This window comes from Lutjanus erythropterus, chromosome 21 (assembly GCF_056507025.1).
Source record: "Lutjanus erythropterus isolate fLutEry1 chromosome 21, fLutEry1.hap2, whole genome shotgun sequence".
Taxonomy (NCBI): domain Eukaryota; kingdom Metazoa; phylum Chordata; class Actinopteri; order Lutjaniformes; family Lutjanidae; genus Lutjanus; species Lutjanus erythropterus.
Genome location: NC_139337.1, coordinates 32496511 through 32513546, shown reverse-complemented (window position 1 = coordinate 32513546; position 17036 = coordinate 32496511). Strand labels below are relative to the sequence as shown.

Sequence of the window (17036 nt, the reverse complement as noted above, 5' to 3'; positions counted from 1 at the left end):
ATGATTGCAAATCTCGCGAGAGTTTCGCAAATCAAGGGTTCCCGCCTAGACAGGGTTTTTCTTCATCACAAGAAGAAAAAGTGAGGCTGCTGCTGCCCCCAGCGGACCGGATGAGAAACGACACCTTTTCCTTCCTGTCCTGTTTTAAAGGTGCAGTCAGTAGGATTTATTAGCTGTTGTTTGTGACACACACAGTCTGTACTCCAGTAAAAAATACGGATACTTGTGTAAGAGTAGAAGTACTGATTCAACTTGTTTGCTGATGTAAAAGTGTAAAAGTATGTTTATTTTCTTGATACATTATCAAAGAAATTGGCAAAAAAATCTGCCTTTTTTGGCTTCATGTGAAAATCATTTTCTATTTTAAAACTGTAATATCATTTATATTATTGTGTATGAGATCAATGAACTGACAGCAGACGACAGTTAATTAAAGTATTTGTACTCCATTACTTCCCACTAACTGCTATGATTGATGGAAATGATGGGAAGCTACAATGATTGGTTAAATTTAGTTGAAGAGTTGCATTGATTGGAGGAAACAGCAAAGTCATGCAGAATTCACAGGGATTGGTTGAATTTGTGTGAATCGTTGTGATCACAGAATCAACTTCCTGAAGAGACCGACTGATCAAACCAGAGTCCTGCAGACAGATACTCAGAGGTGAACAGACACCGATTCATCTAAAGACTCCCCAGGACAGAAAGCAGCTGTCCTGCATGAAGGAATTAAATGTGTGTGTGTGTGTTAGTCCCAGACAGAACAAAGACCACAGAGTGTGTGTGTGTGTTGCAGCAGGTGAGTGTTTATTGACAGCAGCTCAGTATCAAACCACAGATCAGTAACATTCATTAAATCTCACTCAGCTCGTCCACATTAATCTGACGTCACAGCAGCCGAGAAAACTAAATCTCTGTTTATTCTTTAACAAACTGTCACTGTGAGCCAGAGACTCAGGTCCAAACCACAAGTTCATGTCCTGTGATCACAGTCAGCTGTCCGGCTCTCAGCATCGGCAACAATAAAAGGTGGAGGAAACTGTCTTTAACCAGGTTTTGTCAACTTGTGATGTTTTGTTGAGATAATTTACTTTTCTTCTTTCTGAGGGACAAATCTGGTGTCATTTGACCAGCAGGTGGCGCTGTGTGGCCTCGTCTCACGATAAAGGAAGGAAACTGTCTGTCTGATGAGCTGCAGGAATCACACAGTCCTGTGCTTCAGCCGGCCAGCTTTCAGTCGCATTCAAACCGCTGCTTGTGATTGGCCTTTTATTGGATGGTGTTGCTATGGAAATAGTTTGCATCTTGTAATTAAAGACAGATATCAGCTTAGAATTAATGATAAAACATCTCCAGCATTGTTCTTTGTTTCTCATGATTGCACCTGAACGCACCACACCACACAGGTGTCAGTGCCACTTGTGGTTTTGTCCTGTTCCTGGATCAGATTGATGTATACAGTATATAGCCTATAGATTTATATATGTGTCTATACTTCACTGTGTAATATATGTGATCTGTTCTCCTCTGTGTTCTCTAAAATTCTATTTGTCTTTACAAATATAAACGTTCTGAGTGCAGGAGTTTATGATACAGACTGTAAAACACACACACACACACACACACACACACACAGTTATTCACAGTTTATGATTCAGAGTCACATCAGTCACTTCTGGAAGTCAATGTGATAAAAACAAGTTTAAAGACAAACACGGTTCCTGTGGTTCTCTGTGTGAACAGACTGATGTGACTCTGAGCTGCTTGTGAAGGAACAAAACGAGATAAATACAAACAATAAAACATGAAACCACCTGCAGCTCTCACTGCTGACCTGCACTTCAAACAACAAGCACAAATAAACACGTATTTTCCCTTTAATGGAAACAACCAATCAAACCTCAGCTACACAAATAAGAAATGAAAAGTATTTTATATCAAAAATCCAAATCAAAAAAGTCCTTTAAAATGAAATTGAACGTGGCCCCCTGATGCTGAGTCACAGTTGTGGTTGTTGTATCTAAAGTCATGAATCATTTAATGAAATGAACTTTTTCAAATCAAAGTTCGCTGTCGTCACTTCAGTTATTATTATTACAGAACAAAGATCAGGTATTTCATGTTCAAACTGATAAACTTTATAGTTTTCTGTAAAGATCCAGTCACTGTGTTGTTTCAGGATCATGTTTCCCTCTGTGATACATCAGCTTTTCTTTTTTAACACTCAGTCAGTCGTCCCTGATTATTTCAGAGAGACGATGCCGAGACACATTCTGGACAGGTGGAAAAGGTTTTGCGGAGCTGTGTCGTGTTTTTAATTATGTTTTACACAATGTCCTGACAGTTTTTGAATAAGAGTTGTGTTTCTGTTTCCTGTAGCATTTGCAGGATATTTAAGAAAGATGGAAAAACAAAATGTTTTGGCTAAAAATAACTTTGTTTCATACATAAACGAACCCTGGTGTGAAAGTTTGGTCCATGCATTCACACCATCGTCCACCTGATAAGGACTTTGTTATGCTAACAGTACGCAGCTCCAGGTCATGTCTAGAACACAAACACACACAAAACAGGAACAAAAAACACCTGGTTACTGAAAGATCATGGTTTAGTTTAGAGATCTTTCACAGGTCTGCGGTTCCTGTCTAAACACGACCCAACATGGACCTGCCGGCCGGTACCCCATGTCATCTATAAACCGTCCAGCCCTCGGTCCTCCCCAGCTCCACCCTGTCATCAAAACATGGCCACTTCTGGGTACAAAAAAATAACAAGATGAAAAAAAAGATGGCAACAACCAAAATGCAAAATGCCCCAGTGGGTGACATCACGGTGGAAACGCCCACTTCTTCTACACAGTCCATGAGTGTCACTGTGACGATTGTTAGTTTAGAAACAACAGACATGACTGAGACTCAGCTCGAGGTGTCAAAACTGTAAATTCCACAGAAAGCATGAAATCTCAGCTGCTAACATGCTAACAGACTGACTGACAGCAGGTCTATACATCCATTCAGACATGTGGAAGGTGAAGCGGCTGATATAAAGAGATGATCACAGCAGAACTCAAATCTGTCCTTGGCTTTAATTAGTTCAACACATCTTTGACTTTTCATCTTTCATCCAGAGCTTCGTCCGCAGCAGTCTGAGACGGCTTCGTTCAGACGCCACACACATCAGAATCTTAACCTGGTTTCTGCAGGTGCTGAATTTTAGGCTTTAAATTGTGTAAAGTGAGTCTCACAAGGTTCAATCCTGGTGCCTGTTCTGTTTACACTTTACACAGATGATATGAATTAGACTGTAACAGGTTTAATATTCATCTCTATGCAGATGACACCACGTTGTACTGTACTGTGAATGAGTGGGTTTCTTTTTCTTATTATTGTTTATTACAAACATTTCGTGAGTCTGTCTAACTTGATTAACACTGTTAAACCTTTACTACGATTTTATTGTCACTTTATTATGATTTCTACAGTTTTTATTAGCAGTTTAATTAGCAGTGGACAAAAGACTGAAAATAGTATTAATTAAAAAATAAGTAACTTTTTTAACTGTTAACAAGTGCAATAATAAATACATAATAAAGAAATCAACATAAGCTTAAATAAAGGTTTAACAATGACATAACAGGTTCATCTCCATAAATGTGTTTATAATGCTGTTATAAACATATGAAACAGCTTTTATTTACCTTCTCAAGCAGTCTATAAACTATTAAGACTGCTTTTAAACAATAAACATGTTGGTTGTTAAACATTATGGTATTGCTATCTGTTAACACTTACATTGTCTTATTAACACATATTAATGTTAATAAGCCTGTTATAAGGGCCTCATTACTATTAACTAACACTTATTACAAGCACTTTAATAATAAAGTGTTACCAACATTTAATTTTATGTGTTTTCTTGCTGCCCAGACTTTCTCAAATCAGTCTGGACACAATCTGTTCATAAATGCCAAAAAGTGGATCAGAACCGGCGGTCTGAAGACGACAGACGGACTGAAACAGACCGTCCATCGTATCCTGACGCCGCTGTATGTTGATAAAAGCCTCATCAGTCTCTTCACGGCTTTACTGTAACTAGATCTGTTGTGTGGATAAACGTCACTCTGGATGAAGGTGAAGATGTTTGAATCAGAATCAGTGATCTGTCTAAACTGAAGTGATGTGAATCTGGTTTCAGATCGATGAGAAAAGAAAAGTCAGCTTGTATCCGTGCTGTGAACATTTTCTTAAAACAAGTCAGACAGAAGAGCATCTCTGTCACATTCAGTCAGACCAGCAGCTTCAACTTCAGCAGTGCTACGTTTTTAAGGATGGCTAACAGGCTAGCAGCTAACAGCTAGCTACACCTCATCTGTAGAGAAATCCCCGGGTTGCTTCTGGAAAAACTTTCTCTGCTTCTCTGTGGTGAAAGTTTAAAATAAAACAACACTTTAGTTTCACAGCTTTCAAACGGACTTTTGTGCTTCAGTTTCTTCAGACCTCCATGTGCTTCATGAGACTGCGCTAGCCTGCTAACAGTCTAGCAGCCTAGTGCTTATAAAAACTGAATGGGGCAAGAGATAAACGGGCTGGTGGCTTGCAGATAGCAGGTAAACGGTCCAGCAAGCTGCAAAGCCCACAGGCTAATGGGCTAGCTGGCTGGCTATCTAGTGGGCAGCAGGCTGAAAGGCCAACAGGCTAACAATGTAGCAGGCTAACAGGCTAGCCATCCGTTGTTGCCGCTGCCATCAGGACATGATGCCGAACACGGGGTTGTGTCGACAGATGCTGGGGCCGATCTCATCGTAGTCCTTCTTAGAGTGACACACCTGGAGAAACTCCGGCTGCAAACACAAACACATGTCAACAAAAACAAACAAACAAACAAACAAACACACAAAAAGTGTCTTTTTGTGAGGACTGACTTGAAGTTCCCATGAAACAGCGAGCAGAGTGGTTGTTGCTTGTGCATATTTCCATGTTTTCCATATTTCCACTGATCAGATTTGATATCACTGCATTAACAGTTCATTGGTTCATTTTTACCTGTGAATTTAAATAACTATATTTTTTATCCATTAACCAACATGTGCAGGTCACCTGTCGGACACCCGACCTGCATTATGACTATTTTCTCCGTAAAATACGACCCAGTTTCACAGAAACACTGCAGTCCAATGACATCATGAGAAATAAAGTGTTTTATTAGATGCAGCTTTCATAACGTCCCTTTTAATAATTTTTCACTAAATCACAAACTCTAAAATACCATCATCCCAGAATATCTACAACATGAGTGATCTGTCAGGGTGGAGCCAGATACTGGAGCGTAACGTACAGATCAATACATAAGTGACAAAAACACGTAAACATCTGACTTCATGGGAACTTTGAGAGTGAGGACATTCTGTCCGTCTTTAAAAGTGTCCCTCTTTAAAAGGATGTTTGGAGGTTCAGACTTGGTTTTCTGATTGAATCAGGTTTGGGTCAGGATCAGGATCAGGATCAGGATCAGGATGATGTAGGACTGTTTGTCACTGAATACAGAAGTACAGATGTGTGTGTGGTTACCGTGGACGCCAACATGGAGCCTCCGAACCAGACGGCGTAGCGCTGCATGTGATGAGTGACGACCTGAACCTCCATCGGCTTCGGCTGCAAACACAGACAATCAGTCACCTGTCTGTCTGTCTGTCTGTCTGTCTGTCTGTCTCTGTCTGGCTGTCTCTGTCTGTCTCTCTGTCTGTCTGTCTCTGTCTGTCTGTCTGTCTGTCTGTCTGTTTCTGTCTGTCAGTCTGTCTGTCAGTCTGTCTCTCTGTCTGTCTGTCTGTCCGTCTGTCTCTCTATCTGTCTCTGTCTGTCTCACCTTTATTCGTCCTCCACTCAGTTCTTCACTCAGTTTCAGTCGAGCGTCCACGACTCTCTTCAGGTCTCTCTGCAGTCGCCGTCCAAAGTCCCTGAACATGGTGGAACCTCCAGAGAGCACGATGTTCTGACACACACACACACACACACACACACACACACACACACACACACACACACACACACACACAGACAGATGTTCGATGAACAACAGTCTGACCTCTGCAGGGTGAATCGTACTCCAGGTGTCCTCAGGTGAGTTACCTTGTAGAGCGGTCTCCTCACATCGATTGGACAGCTCTGAATGACCTCATCAACGACATCAGAGATAGGCTGCATGAAGTCTGGGTTCGCAAACTGAAAAACACACATTTACGTGTTCATTTATTTGACATGATTGTTGATCAAGTCTTTTTCTGTAACAGTAACTTCGTTTAGTCTTGACTTCATCTTTAACTTTGTGTTCTAGTTGAGCAGAACCCTCAACGTTCTCTGCATCCTCCTGTTTATCGAACAGTAATTAACACCTGAAGTTGTCTTTTAATATTTTTAATCTTTTTATCCTGTATGTTTGTTTCTACTTATATTGACATTGTGAGGTGTCGTCTTTATATCCATTTTATTTTATTCCTTTTATTTATTGATTGATTAGATGACATCATGTGATGGCGTCTCTACATTCTTTTATCTTTATTTCTACTCATTTTTACTGACATGTTCTTGCTTGTTCTCATCTTGTTTTTATTATGTTTTAGTGTCTTTTCCTTGTGTTTAATTTGACCTCAGCTTTATCTTTATTTTGTCTTGTTTCTGGCTCAAAAAGTATTTGAAAATCATTACATTCTGTTCTTGTTTTCAGATTTTCCGCAGCATCTCGGTGTTGGTCAGAGTCGTATCATCTGTTTATGAAGTGGTTGATGTTAACATGTCATCAACCAGCAGACAGAACAACACAATCCCATCATTGATGACGTCGATGATGACTGGTGGGGTTCCTCAGGGTTCCATTCTCTGTCCTTTATATTTTCAATTTAATTAAAGTAACATGAATTTCTTATTTTTGTCCACTTGGTGGCAGCAGAGAAACTGAAAAGTGTTTTGGAGCAACATTATCATTGGTGTTGTCATGTTTGTGACACCTGATCATTATTATTCTAACATTCACTCTCTGTTTGTTCTGTTTTTGGTCTCCAGAACCTCCTGACTCAAATCTCTGTCCGTCTGCTGGAAACACAGAACCTCAACCTGACAGGAAATGTGCTTCAGAGCCAAAACAGAGCGATAAAAGAGGCTAGAAAGCTCCGTAAACTTACTTCAGGGTGGAAGAAGATTTCTGGGCCCAGGAAGCGCTCGTAGCCCACGTCGATGTGGAACGTGGTCTGACTGACGGCGTTGACTCCGCGGTACTGTTTGATCCACTTCCCCGGGTCGGAGTCGTACTTTGTGAACTCTTTCACAATATCTGGACAGATGTAACAGTAACGCTCCTACACACACACACACACACACACACACAGAGAAACACACACACACAGAGAAACACACACACACACACACACACACACACACACACACACACACACACACACACACACACAGAAACACACACACACACAGGAGCAGGAGATGAAGAGGAGCAGAAGATGAAGAGGAGCAGAAGATGAAGAGGAGCAGAAGATGAAGAGGAGCAGGAGATGAAGAAGAGGAGGAGATGAAGAGGAGCAGGAGATGAAGAAGAGGAGGAGATGAAGAGGAGCAGGAGATGAAGAGGAGCAGAAGATGAAGAGGAGCAGGAGATGAAGAAGAGGAGGAGATGAAGAGGAGCAGGAGATGAAGAGGAGCAGGAGATGAAGAAGAGGAGGAGATGAAGAAGAGGAGGAGATGAAGAGGAGCAGGAGATGAAGAAGAGGAGGAGATGAAGAGGAGCAGGAGATGAAGAGGAGCAGAAGATGAAGAGGAGCAGGAGATGAAGAGGAGCAGGAGATGAAGAGGAGGAGGAGATGAAGAGGAGCAGAGGAGGAGGTACCTTGACAGCCTTGGCGGTTTCCAGCGACTGCTCTGGAGGAATCCCCACCTCTCTGTCTCTGAGCAGCTGTTGGATGAAGAAGGTGATGTCCCGCCCCGCGATGGGAATGTGTTTTATACAACTGCCAATCACATAGCCCTCAGCCTGGGACAGACAGTCACACCGACCAATCAGTGAGCAGAGAAGCTCCAAACAACAGTTCTGAAGTCCTGAGGGTGTGTGTCTGTCTGTGTGTGTGTGTGTGTGTGTGTGTGTCTCACCACAGGGATGGCGTGTGTGACTCCGTCTCCACTGTCGATGACGATGCCAGTCAGAGTTCTCTGTCCCACCTGCCGAGACGTCCAGGACGCCGCCAACGCCAACACAGCCTGATGGAGGGAGACATTTTATCTCAGAACACCACATAGAGGTGTGTATGATGAGTCTGTCTGTCTGTCTGCCTGTCTGTCTGCCTGTCTGTCTGTCTGTCTGCCTGTCTGTCTGTCCGTCTCACCTGCACAGCGATGTAGAGTCCAGGTATGTTGAAGGTCTCAAACATGATCTCTGCCAGGTACTCTCTGTTCTCTGGAGTGTTGAGAGGAGGCTCCGTCTGCACACAGTCATCAGATCTCCAGTCAGCTTTTAGCAAAACGTTTCAATGTCCAGAAGGACTTCTGTTACCACAACTGACCGGAGTAAACAGACGCAGTAAACAGACGCAGTAAACAGATGCAGTAAACAGACGCAGTAAACAGACGTAGTAAACAGACGGAGGGTCCTCACCATGAGGAAGCTGTGGTCTTCAGGCTCAGCTCGAAGGTATTTGAAGATGATCTGTTCCATAAACTTCTCCATCAGATCCCAGTCCTCCACCATCCCATGACGGATGGGCCACTAAACACACACACACACACACACACACACACACACACACACACACACACACACACAAACAGAGACAAGAACTAACACAGCACATATACACAACACATGACCCTCCTCCTCCTCCTCCTCCTCCTCCTCCTCCTCCTCTTCCTCCTCCTCCTCCTCCTCCTCTTCCTCCTCTTCCTCCTCCTCCTCCTCCTCCTCCTCCTCCTCCTCTTCCTCCTCTTCCTCCTCCTCCTCCTCCTCCTCCTCCTCCTCCTCCTCCTACCTTGGTTGCATAGTTGGGTTTGTCTACGGCTTCATCTCCGATGTAGAAGTCCAGGTCGTCGACTCCTCGTACGAGCCTCCTCTGAGCCTGTTCTCCCACACTGGCCGACTCCTTGATGGCGATACCTGACCCGGATCACATACACACACACACACACACACACACACACACACACACACACACACACACAGAAACAGAGAACATCTTCTGGTTCTACAATGATCTGTTCAACCAAACCTCACAGTAAAAATATCTGATTCATTTCTGCTTTATTACAAAATCCAGAAGAGATTAAAGGGACAGTTCACATTATTTGGAGTGTGATTGTATGGTTGTAGGTGTTTTTTCCTAAAATAAGGACGGGTTCGGGGGTGTTTGTGGTTGTTTGGGGGTGTTTGGGTGTGTTTGGGGGTGTTCGGGGGTGTTTGTGGTTGTTTGGGGGTGTTTGGGTGTGTTCGGGGGTGTTCGGGGGTGTTTGTGGTTGTTTGGGGGTGTTTGGGTGTGTTCGGGGGTGTTTGTGGTTGTTCGGGGGTGTTCGGGGGTGTTCGGGGGTGTTTGTGGTTGTTCGGGGGTGTTCGGGGGTGTTTGGGGGTGTTTGTGGAGGTTCGGGGGTGTTTGGGGGTGTTTGGGGGTGTTCAGGGGTGTTTGTGGAGGTTCTGGATCTTACAGGAGGGCATGATGAACTGGGGCTCCGTGTTTCCAGCATAGCCGATCTTTGTGTACCTGCAGTCAGAGAGATAAAAACAGTGAAGAAGAGTTGCAGTGTTTCTCTGTGATGTCATCAAACGGTCTGATGGGCTGAGGGTCCCCAACATCTGGCTCTGGGCCCAAAAACTGCTCCTGAAGAACATTCACATGTACATCAAGTACTCTCTGCAGTACAGTGAGACGGCTGTACTCTGCTGGGACTTTACTGTTGGAGCTGTTGAGGAGGAGCTCATGATGGATTGATCAGCTGATTATTTCCTTCATTAATCAATTAATTGATTGGTTTGTCACCATGAGCCCAAAGCAGCACCTTCACAGTTTGTTTGTCCGTCCAAACCTCAGCGTTTTTATAAATAAATCATAATTATTATCAGTCATTCACAGGAAAAGCTGAAAATCTGAACCATGAAATGATTTTAAAGCAAAAATGACTGAAACAGTTATCAAAATAATTGATCATTATTTTTCTGTCAGTCAACTGATTGATTAATAGACTAATTATTTCAGCTGGACTTCTATATGGAGGACTGTAACTGACAAAACAAGATAAAATAAATAAATAAATGACTCAGTCACAAAGTTAATATGTCATTAAATTAAAATCAAAATAATATTAAAATCAATAAAGGTGTTATTTAATTTATAAACTGTGACATAAGTTGATATTTCTGTTTTATTATTGCTTCTGTGTTTATAGCGGTATTAATTCCCCTGTTTATTTATTTTCCCATTTTATTTGTGTCACAATTTATAAAAGAATGAATCCCTACATTTATTTTGTTATTATTTTGGTGCATTTAATGGCCTATGCACTTATTTATCTTATTTTTATTTTGGCAGTTATGGCCTTCAATACATTTAATTTAGAACAAATCATATTTTATAAACTCTTCATCTCCATGTTTTTTGTGTAAAAATAAAAGTAAATCTGTCAGATAAATGTAGTGAAGTAAATATTTCCCTCTGAGACGCAGTGGAGGAGAAGCAGGAAGACTCAAGTAAAGTACAAGTACCTCAGGTTTATACTGAAGTACTTGAGTAAATGTACTCAGTTACATTGTGTGTGGTGGTTCTTGTCGATGGCTGTCTGTGCTGATGTTCTACTTCCTGCAGCTGTTCCACATTCACACATTCAGACCAGAATAGAACGATCTGTGTGCTGCTGATGCTGTCTGTCAAACACACACACACACACACACACACACACACACACGCACGCACACACACACACACAGAGCTCTGGAACACAGTAATGTGAATGAAGTAGTAAAGTTTTCTGAATATTAACATTTATTTTCAGATCAAATAGTAACTCCGAATATTTCATTAACTTCATTAGAACATGGAATTTTAAACTCCCAGAAATAAAGGTTCTACCTAGAACCATGAAGGGGAACCTTTTTAGACATAAAGGTTCCACTCTTAACCTTTTCACAGAGTTCTGCCCAGGACCAAACATAAAGAGTCATACTGAGAACCATCTGTGAAAGGTTTCACCCAGAACCCCCCATGAGAGGTTCCACAGAGAACCCTTCTAGAGTGTGTATATATATATTATGACTGTAAGCTGTTAGCTTGTTTATGTTTGTACTGTTAGTGTCCTAGAAGCTGATTTGCCAGTTTCGGTGTGTAGGTTGCAGCTCAGAGGCTGTTTTTGTTTTGCGGACGCCGCGATGCCGCTGGAAGCAAGCGACCAATGGCAGGACTGTGTGCGCCTGGTTAGTTTGGCCCTGGGCTGATCGAGCTAACGCTAACTTACTTCAGCTCGGTTAGCCATGGCTGGCTGCTGTTAGCTCAGTTAGCAATGACTCAGCCTATTCACAGTCATCAAACTGTTTTGGACCAAAACTCTCCGAGCTCTCAGTCCAGGAAGAGTCAGCTAATAGGAACGCTCTCCGTCCTAGCATTACATCCATGGACCGCACTGGCTGCGTGGCGGCTACTGGCTACTGTAAACGCCAATCATTGTCTGTGACAAGTCCCTCCTTATCTGCCTGCTGTACAGGAAACATGTAACCAATCAGCTTTCAGCTGCTGTTTCATGGGAACTTTACATTTATGCTGAATAATTTGCTGCTGTTTGTAAATTTGTGTGAACTGTTCCTTTAATACCAACCAAAACAACACATACACACACACACACACACACACACACACACACACGCAGGCCTGTGCTCTACATACATGACACTGTTCACCAACACACAAACATCTCCTTACATATGACGTCACAGTCTTTACAGTGTGTGCATCCATGCGTGCGTGCATGTGTGTGCGTGTGTGCGCGCGTGTCCTCACCCGGTCCCGCAGTCTATGACGCACGGGGGGAGCTGCAGGGACATGTTGTGGTCCTGTTCGGTGCGGAGCGGAGAGACGACGCGGAGTTTGATGATGGAGACACGGAGGGGACGAGGACCGTCCTCTGTCCGTCTGTCCGTCTGTGTCTCTGTCAGTAGTTCCGGGTCGGAGGGAGAAAATAGAAACACATCTGACACTGCCCCGGTAACCGGAGAGAGGGGTGTGTGTGTGTGTGTGTGTGTTTATGCTGCGTTCACGTGATGTCAGCTGCACCGTAAATACCGCTGCCTGTGAGAGAAACACAGCTCACCTCCGCCGCCTGGTGGTCAGTGCGCTCAACAACAATAATAATATAAATAATATTAAAACAGACGACATGTAAACTGTGAGTGTTTATATTTATTAATTTCAAGACATAATCCAGACTGTCTGTACATTTAATCACAGAATACTTAAAATACTACAGTCATCTTTTAATTTAAGCAATAATATAAGTATAAATAAAAAAGTACATGAATAAATATGTGCATTTACTGATAATACCAATAATAATTTCACTAAGAAGGACAAGATAAAAATACAAATACTATATATTCCCATTTATTGTGTATAGTATTTTTTTTTTTTCATCTTTTTTTAAATCTCATTTTGGATTCTACTTTTTTTTTTATTTTATTTCTAATTACATTTACCCTTCCACTCATCTCGTTTCATCATATATTATCTTAATTTATCTTACCTCATTTAATTTCATCTTATGTTTTTTCTTCATTCAATAATATAAATATAAATAGATTCCTTTATTATTTCTACTTCCCTCTGACATGTGGTGTAGTATAAGAATACAGTACTTGAGTAAATGTACTTAGTTACAGTTTCTCTGTTAACTGACATTAAAAACACAGATGTTGATATACTGAGTGTTATAACAGCTTATAAACAGACGGTGTTGTTGTGACTGCAGAGTGAGTCCAGCAGGTGGCAGCACAAACACACAGCTGCTGTTTGTCATTCAAACAAACTTTATTTAACATACAAACAACACAATAATAATATTATTATTATTATTATCATTATAACTCACAAACAATGTTCATTTACCGCACCAGAGAACAGAGAACATGAATGACTACAGTTCTTGTTCTTTTCAGTCCCTGCAGTGTTTTGCTGTTTCTCTGATTGTCATCTAAACTGATTTCAGTGCAGCTCCTCTGAAAAAATATGATGCATGCTGCAATATTCAAGGCAGTTTTGCAATTAAATTGTGTGATTGAGTGAAAAGTGGGAAAAAAAACACATTGCAATTTATTCTTCTTCTTCAGCTTCTTTTGTTGCATAATTAATTAAAAATCAAAGACAAATTGTTCCAGAGAGCATAAAACCAGAACTGCTCCACGTCACGTCACCAAAGAGGCTCAGGAAAATTCACTTAAAATAAAATAATAAACTTCAATGATTCGTCAAGTTTTCAGAAAAGTTGCAGTGACTGGTGGTGCAGAAATCAGAGAGATTTGTACATGATGACTGTGACAAGTGACTGGCCATGACTGATGATGATGATGATGATGATGATGATGATGATGATGGTCCAGTATTATTTTCAGGTAACAGAAGCAAGAAAAGAAAAAGTGTGTGTAGGCGTCTTCCTGTTATGACTAACTAACTAACTAACTAACTAATTAAAACTGCTGCGACGCTCTCCTGATTATCCAGCCTTCAAAATAACAGCCTGCAAGAAAATAAATAAATAAAAGTAAAAAAAAAAAAAAAAAAAAAATCCAAGGCAACCTTTGTTTTATACACAGCATCAAATATTATCACAAATTAAATGGCTCCTATTACTACTTTAATACTACTTCTACTACTGATGATAATTCTTATACTACAGCACTAATAGTACTAATTATATTAGTACATCATTACAGTACTTCTGCTATAAGTGGACTACTAGTAAAAGCTCATGTACTAACAACAATAGTACTAATACTTGTAGGCGTACAACAACTACTACGAGTACTACTAGTAATACTAATTAACATAAGACAGTGTGAGTTATAACACGCAATGAAAACATGAATGAGGTGAGAGGAAGTGACCACTCAGCTCTGACAGAGCCGAACACAGCCGACCATCACCGAACACAGCCGAACACAGCCGGAACATTTTCAGATCAACGAGGAACAAGAAGCCGTCATCACCATCATCACCCGGATGGTTTAATTGGACAATAATCAATAATTAGTTGTTTTCTGACTAGAGTTTGGCGCTGAGAGGATCGCGAGGAGGGGGCGTGACCACCGGCAGTGTGTGTGTGTGTGTGTGTGTGTGTGTGTGTGTGTGTGTGTGTGTGAGAGAGAGAGAGAGAGAGAGAGAGAGAGAGAGAGAGAGAGAGAGAGAGAAAGAGAGAGAGAGAGAGAGTGCAGCACGTGCGGTGTCGGAGTTGACCCAGCTGGTCTCCGCCGCCTCACAACTACATTATCTATTTTCTCTATTGATTATTGATCGTCATCGTGCGGCTATGACGTGATGGATTTCCTCTCTTCAGTGTGTTTCCTCCTCGGCAGAATGAGCCTCGCGGGGCGTCAGTCCATCGATAGTCGATAGTTTTCCTGGGGATTGATGGATCGTTTCCTTTGATTGATTATGGATTCAGATTGAAAGGAGAGAGAACCCATCTAAAAGTTTTCAAGGATTTTTTCAACATGGACGTCAAACTATTTGTGTTGGAGTTGAACTGTTCATAAGACTTAATAAGACTTCATAAAGTCAGTGAGATTAAAATAAGGATTTTTATCTTCATACTACCTGTGACACCGTTGCTGACGTCATCAGGTGCTGTGCTCCTATTGGAGCATCTTTAAGTCATTAATAATGTGTGACATCCAGCTGCTCTGACAGTAAAGATGGCCGCTGCCCCTGCTGCTGCCACCTACACCAGCCAGGACATTGTGGATGACTTCCTCCGCTACAAGCTGTTTCGCAGCGGCGTGCCATGTCGTGTCCCGCTACTGCCGCGCCGCCGCACAGGCCATCAGCGTCAGCGCAGATACAACGCAGCGGCATCAGCATCCTCATGGAGATCTGAGACAACGATGACATCACACCAAGGATTCTCCCCGGAAGATACTCAGCAAGGTGAGGAAATTTACTGTTGTCATGGTAACAGCTAATTTTGGCACCTACAAGTATTCTTATACTACCACAAGTACTATTATTAATGCTACTACTATTGCAAGCACTAATATTACCACAAGTACTAGTACAAGTACTGTTATTACTACTATGATTACCACAAGTATCAGAAGTACTACTAGTATTAAAGCTACTATCTAGTACTAGAAAAAGTTACTACTACAAGTACTACTGTTATTACAACAACCAGAAGTACCACTACTAGTGCTAACAAAAGTACTACTGCTACAACTACTACTGTGAGTACTATAACAAGTACTATTATTAGTACTACTACAGTTACTAATGCTATCATAAGTACTACTACTACTACTACCACTACAAGAAGGCGTGGTCAGGTGATGTCACTGTAGCATGATGTTTTTGTTCTCAGTCTAATGACGTCACTCGTCTCTCCGTAGATCCCAGCTCGGCCCCGCCCCGGCTGCAGGTTGCCCTGCGGTGTGCTGGCAATGAGCTGCAGCGGCGTTACCGTGGCGACCTGGCAGCCCACGTGTCATTGCTGTTAACGTGCGATGGTAGCGGGGCAGAGCGACGGCGAGGCCTGACGGCGGTCAGGGAGGAGCTGTTCAGAGACGGGGTGAACTGGGGACGTATTGTGGCCCTGATGGAGCTGGGCGGAGCTCTTTGCACCGAGGTGGTGAAGACGGGCGGGGCGTGGCAAGTGGACGACATCGCCATGTGGATGGGGGAGAGTCTGGACTCGCCGCCGCTCCAAGGATGGATAGAAGACAACGGAGGATGGGTAGGAGGATGATTCCTGTCTTCTTCTGTTCTCATCCTTCAGGTTGTCTCACACAAACCAGACTGCATTCACTTTTCTGTCCATTTAACAGAAGACTGTTGTTTCCTTGTCTGCTGTCTTTCCTTTTTCCTTTCCTTGTCTCCTCTGTACTCTCATTTGCTTGTTTTACCATGTTTTGTCCACTGGAAACACAGTAGAGGACATTAACCATGTTCTATCCAGTAGAGGGTGCCAAAGAGAACATTTTACTATGTTTTGTCCACCGTAGAGGACATTTTACAGGGCGTTTTTTTGTCTATCATTATCTATGGTTTCTGAAGGCTTCCTTGAAGGGGTTGCATGGTCACTGAAAGATCTCCAGGGGTCCTTGAAAGGGCTCTATGGTCCCTTGACAGTGTTCCAGTAGTCCTTGGATAGTTCAGACTTGAGAGATCTCCTGGGGTCATTAAAGGTCTTCCAGGCAGGTGATTCATATGAAGGGTTGCAGGTGGACAAAGGACTCTTGAAGCTCTTAAAGGGGTTCCAGGGGTCCTTGAAAAGTACACCTCAGTCCTTCCAGGAATCACAGACTGCCTGAGAGTGACTGTGGAGGTTTTCAAGGCGTTCCAGGTGACACTGGAGAGTTTCTGGCGTTCTTGGAAAAATTCGAGGAGGGTTTCAGCCATCTGGATGAATTTATGTCATATTATCAGAAATCAATAAGAGATATAATCAATAACAAACATGCAGAGATTCAGTATGACATAAACTATGTGGTAACATTAAAAAAATGTATTAATAGATGGTAATTTTCTCTGTTTTTGTTTCAACCAGATACTATAACAAGTGTGTGTGTGTGTGTGTGTGTGTGTGTGTGTGTGTGTGTGTGTGTGTGTGTGTGTGTGTGTGTCAGTGGTTCAGTGGTTCGGTGGGGAGATCAGATGTCACACTGCTGACTGAGAAAAGAGTATTTTGGTTCATATGCAAACTGTATGCAAAGTGCAGAAAATCCCTAAAACTCTGCTGAGAGACTCTGTGTGTGTGTGTGTGTGTGTGTGTGTGTGTGTGTGTGTGTGTGTGTGTGAGAGAGAGAGA

General features: G+C 42.3%; 2 protein-coding genes across 2 annotated transcripts in view; one reads left to right on the top strand and one right to left on the bottom strand.

Annotated features, from left to right (window-relative positions):
* Nucleotides 1-4406: 4406 nt before the first annotated feature.
* On the bottom strand, nucleotides 4407-12379 carry actr3b (actin related protein 3B). Its single transcript, XM_084747362.1, has 12 exons — nucleotides 12026-12379; nucleotides 9687-9742; nucleotides 9020-9144; nucleotides 8650-8760; nucleotides 8381-8476; nucleotides 8148-8255; nucleotides 7888-8031; nucleotides 7175-7348; nucleotides 6126-6218; nucleotides 5863-5988; nucleotides 5568-5651; nucleotides 4407-4840 (listed from the first exon to the last, which is right to left on the bottom strand). Exons 1-12 carry the CDS (start codon nucleotides 12067-12069, stop codon nucleotides 4745-4747), a joined length of 1257 nt encoding a protein of 418 aa, XP_084603488.1. The 5' UTR covers nucleotides 12070-12379; the 3' UTR covers nucleotides 4407-4744.
* Nucleotides 12380-14436: 2057 nt separating this feature from the next.
* Nucleotides 14437-17036, top strand: part of LOC146307934 (apoptosis regulator Bcl-2-like) — a 6982-nt gene continuing 4382 nt past the window's right edge. The window contains exons 1-2 of the mRNA XM_084710341.1: nucleotides 14437-15160; nucleotides 15619-15962. Coding sequence (XP_084566467.1) covers nucleotides 14929-15160; nucleotides 15619-15962 — 576 coding nt within the window. The 5' untranslated portion in view covers nucleotides 14437-14928. The remainder of the gene's footprint in view (nucleotides 15161-15618; nucleotides 15963-17036) is intronic.

What these genes read in the sequence shown, in the direction of transcription:
- actr3b (XM_084747362.1), bottom strand. Translation starts at nt 12,069, where the DNA reads ATGTCCCTGCAGCTCCCCCCGTGCGTCATAGACTGCGGGACCGG. An exon ending in TCACACACGCCATCCCTGTG is followed by an intron (nt 8,032 to 8,147) that starts GTGAGACACACA and finishes TGTCTGTCCCAG; the next exon opens with GCTGAGGGCTATGTGATTGG. An exon ending in TGAGGAGACCGCTCTACAAG is followed by an intron (nt 5,989 to 6,125) that starts GTAACTCACCTG and finishes TGTGTGTGTCAG; the next exon opens with AACATCGTGCTCTCTGGAGG.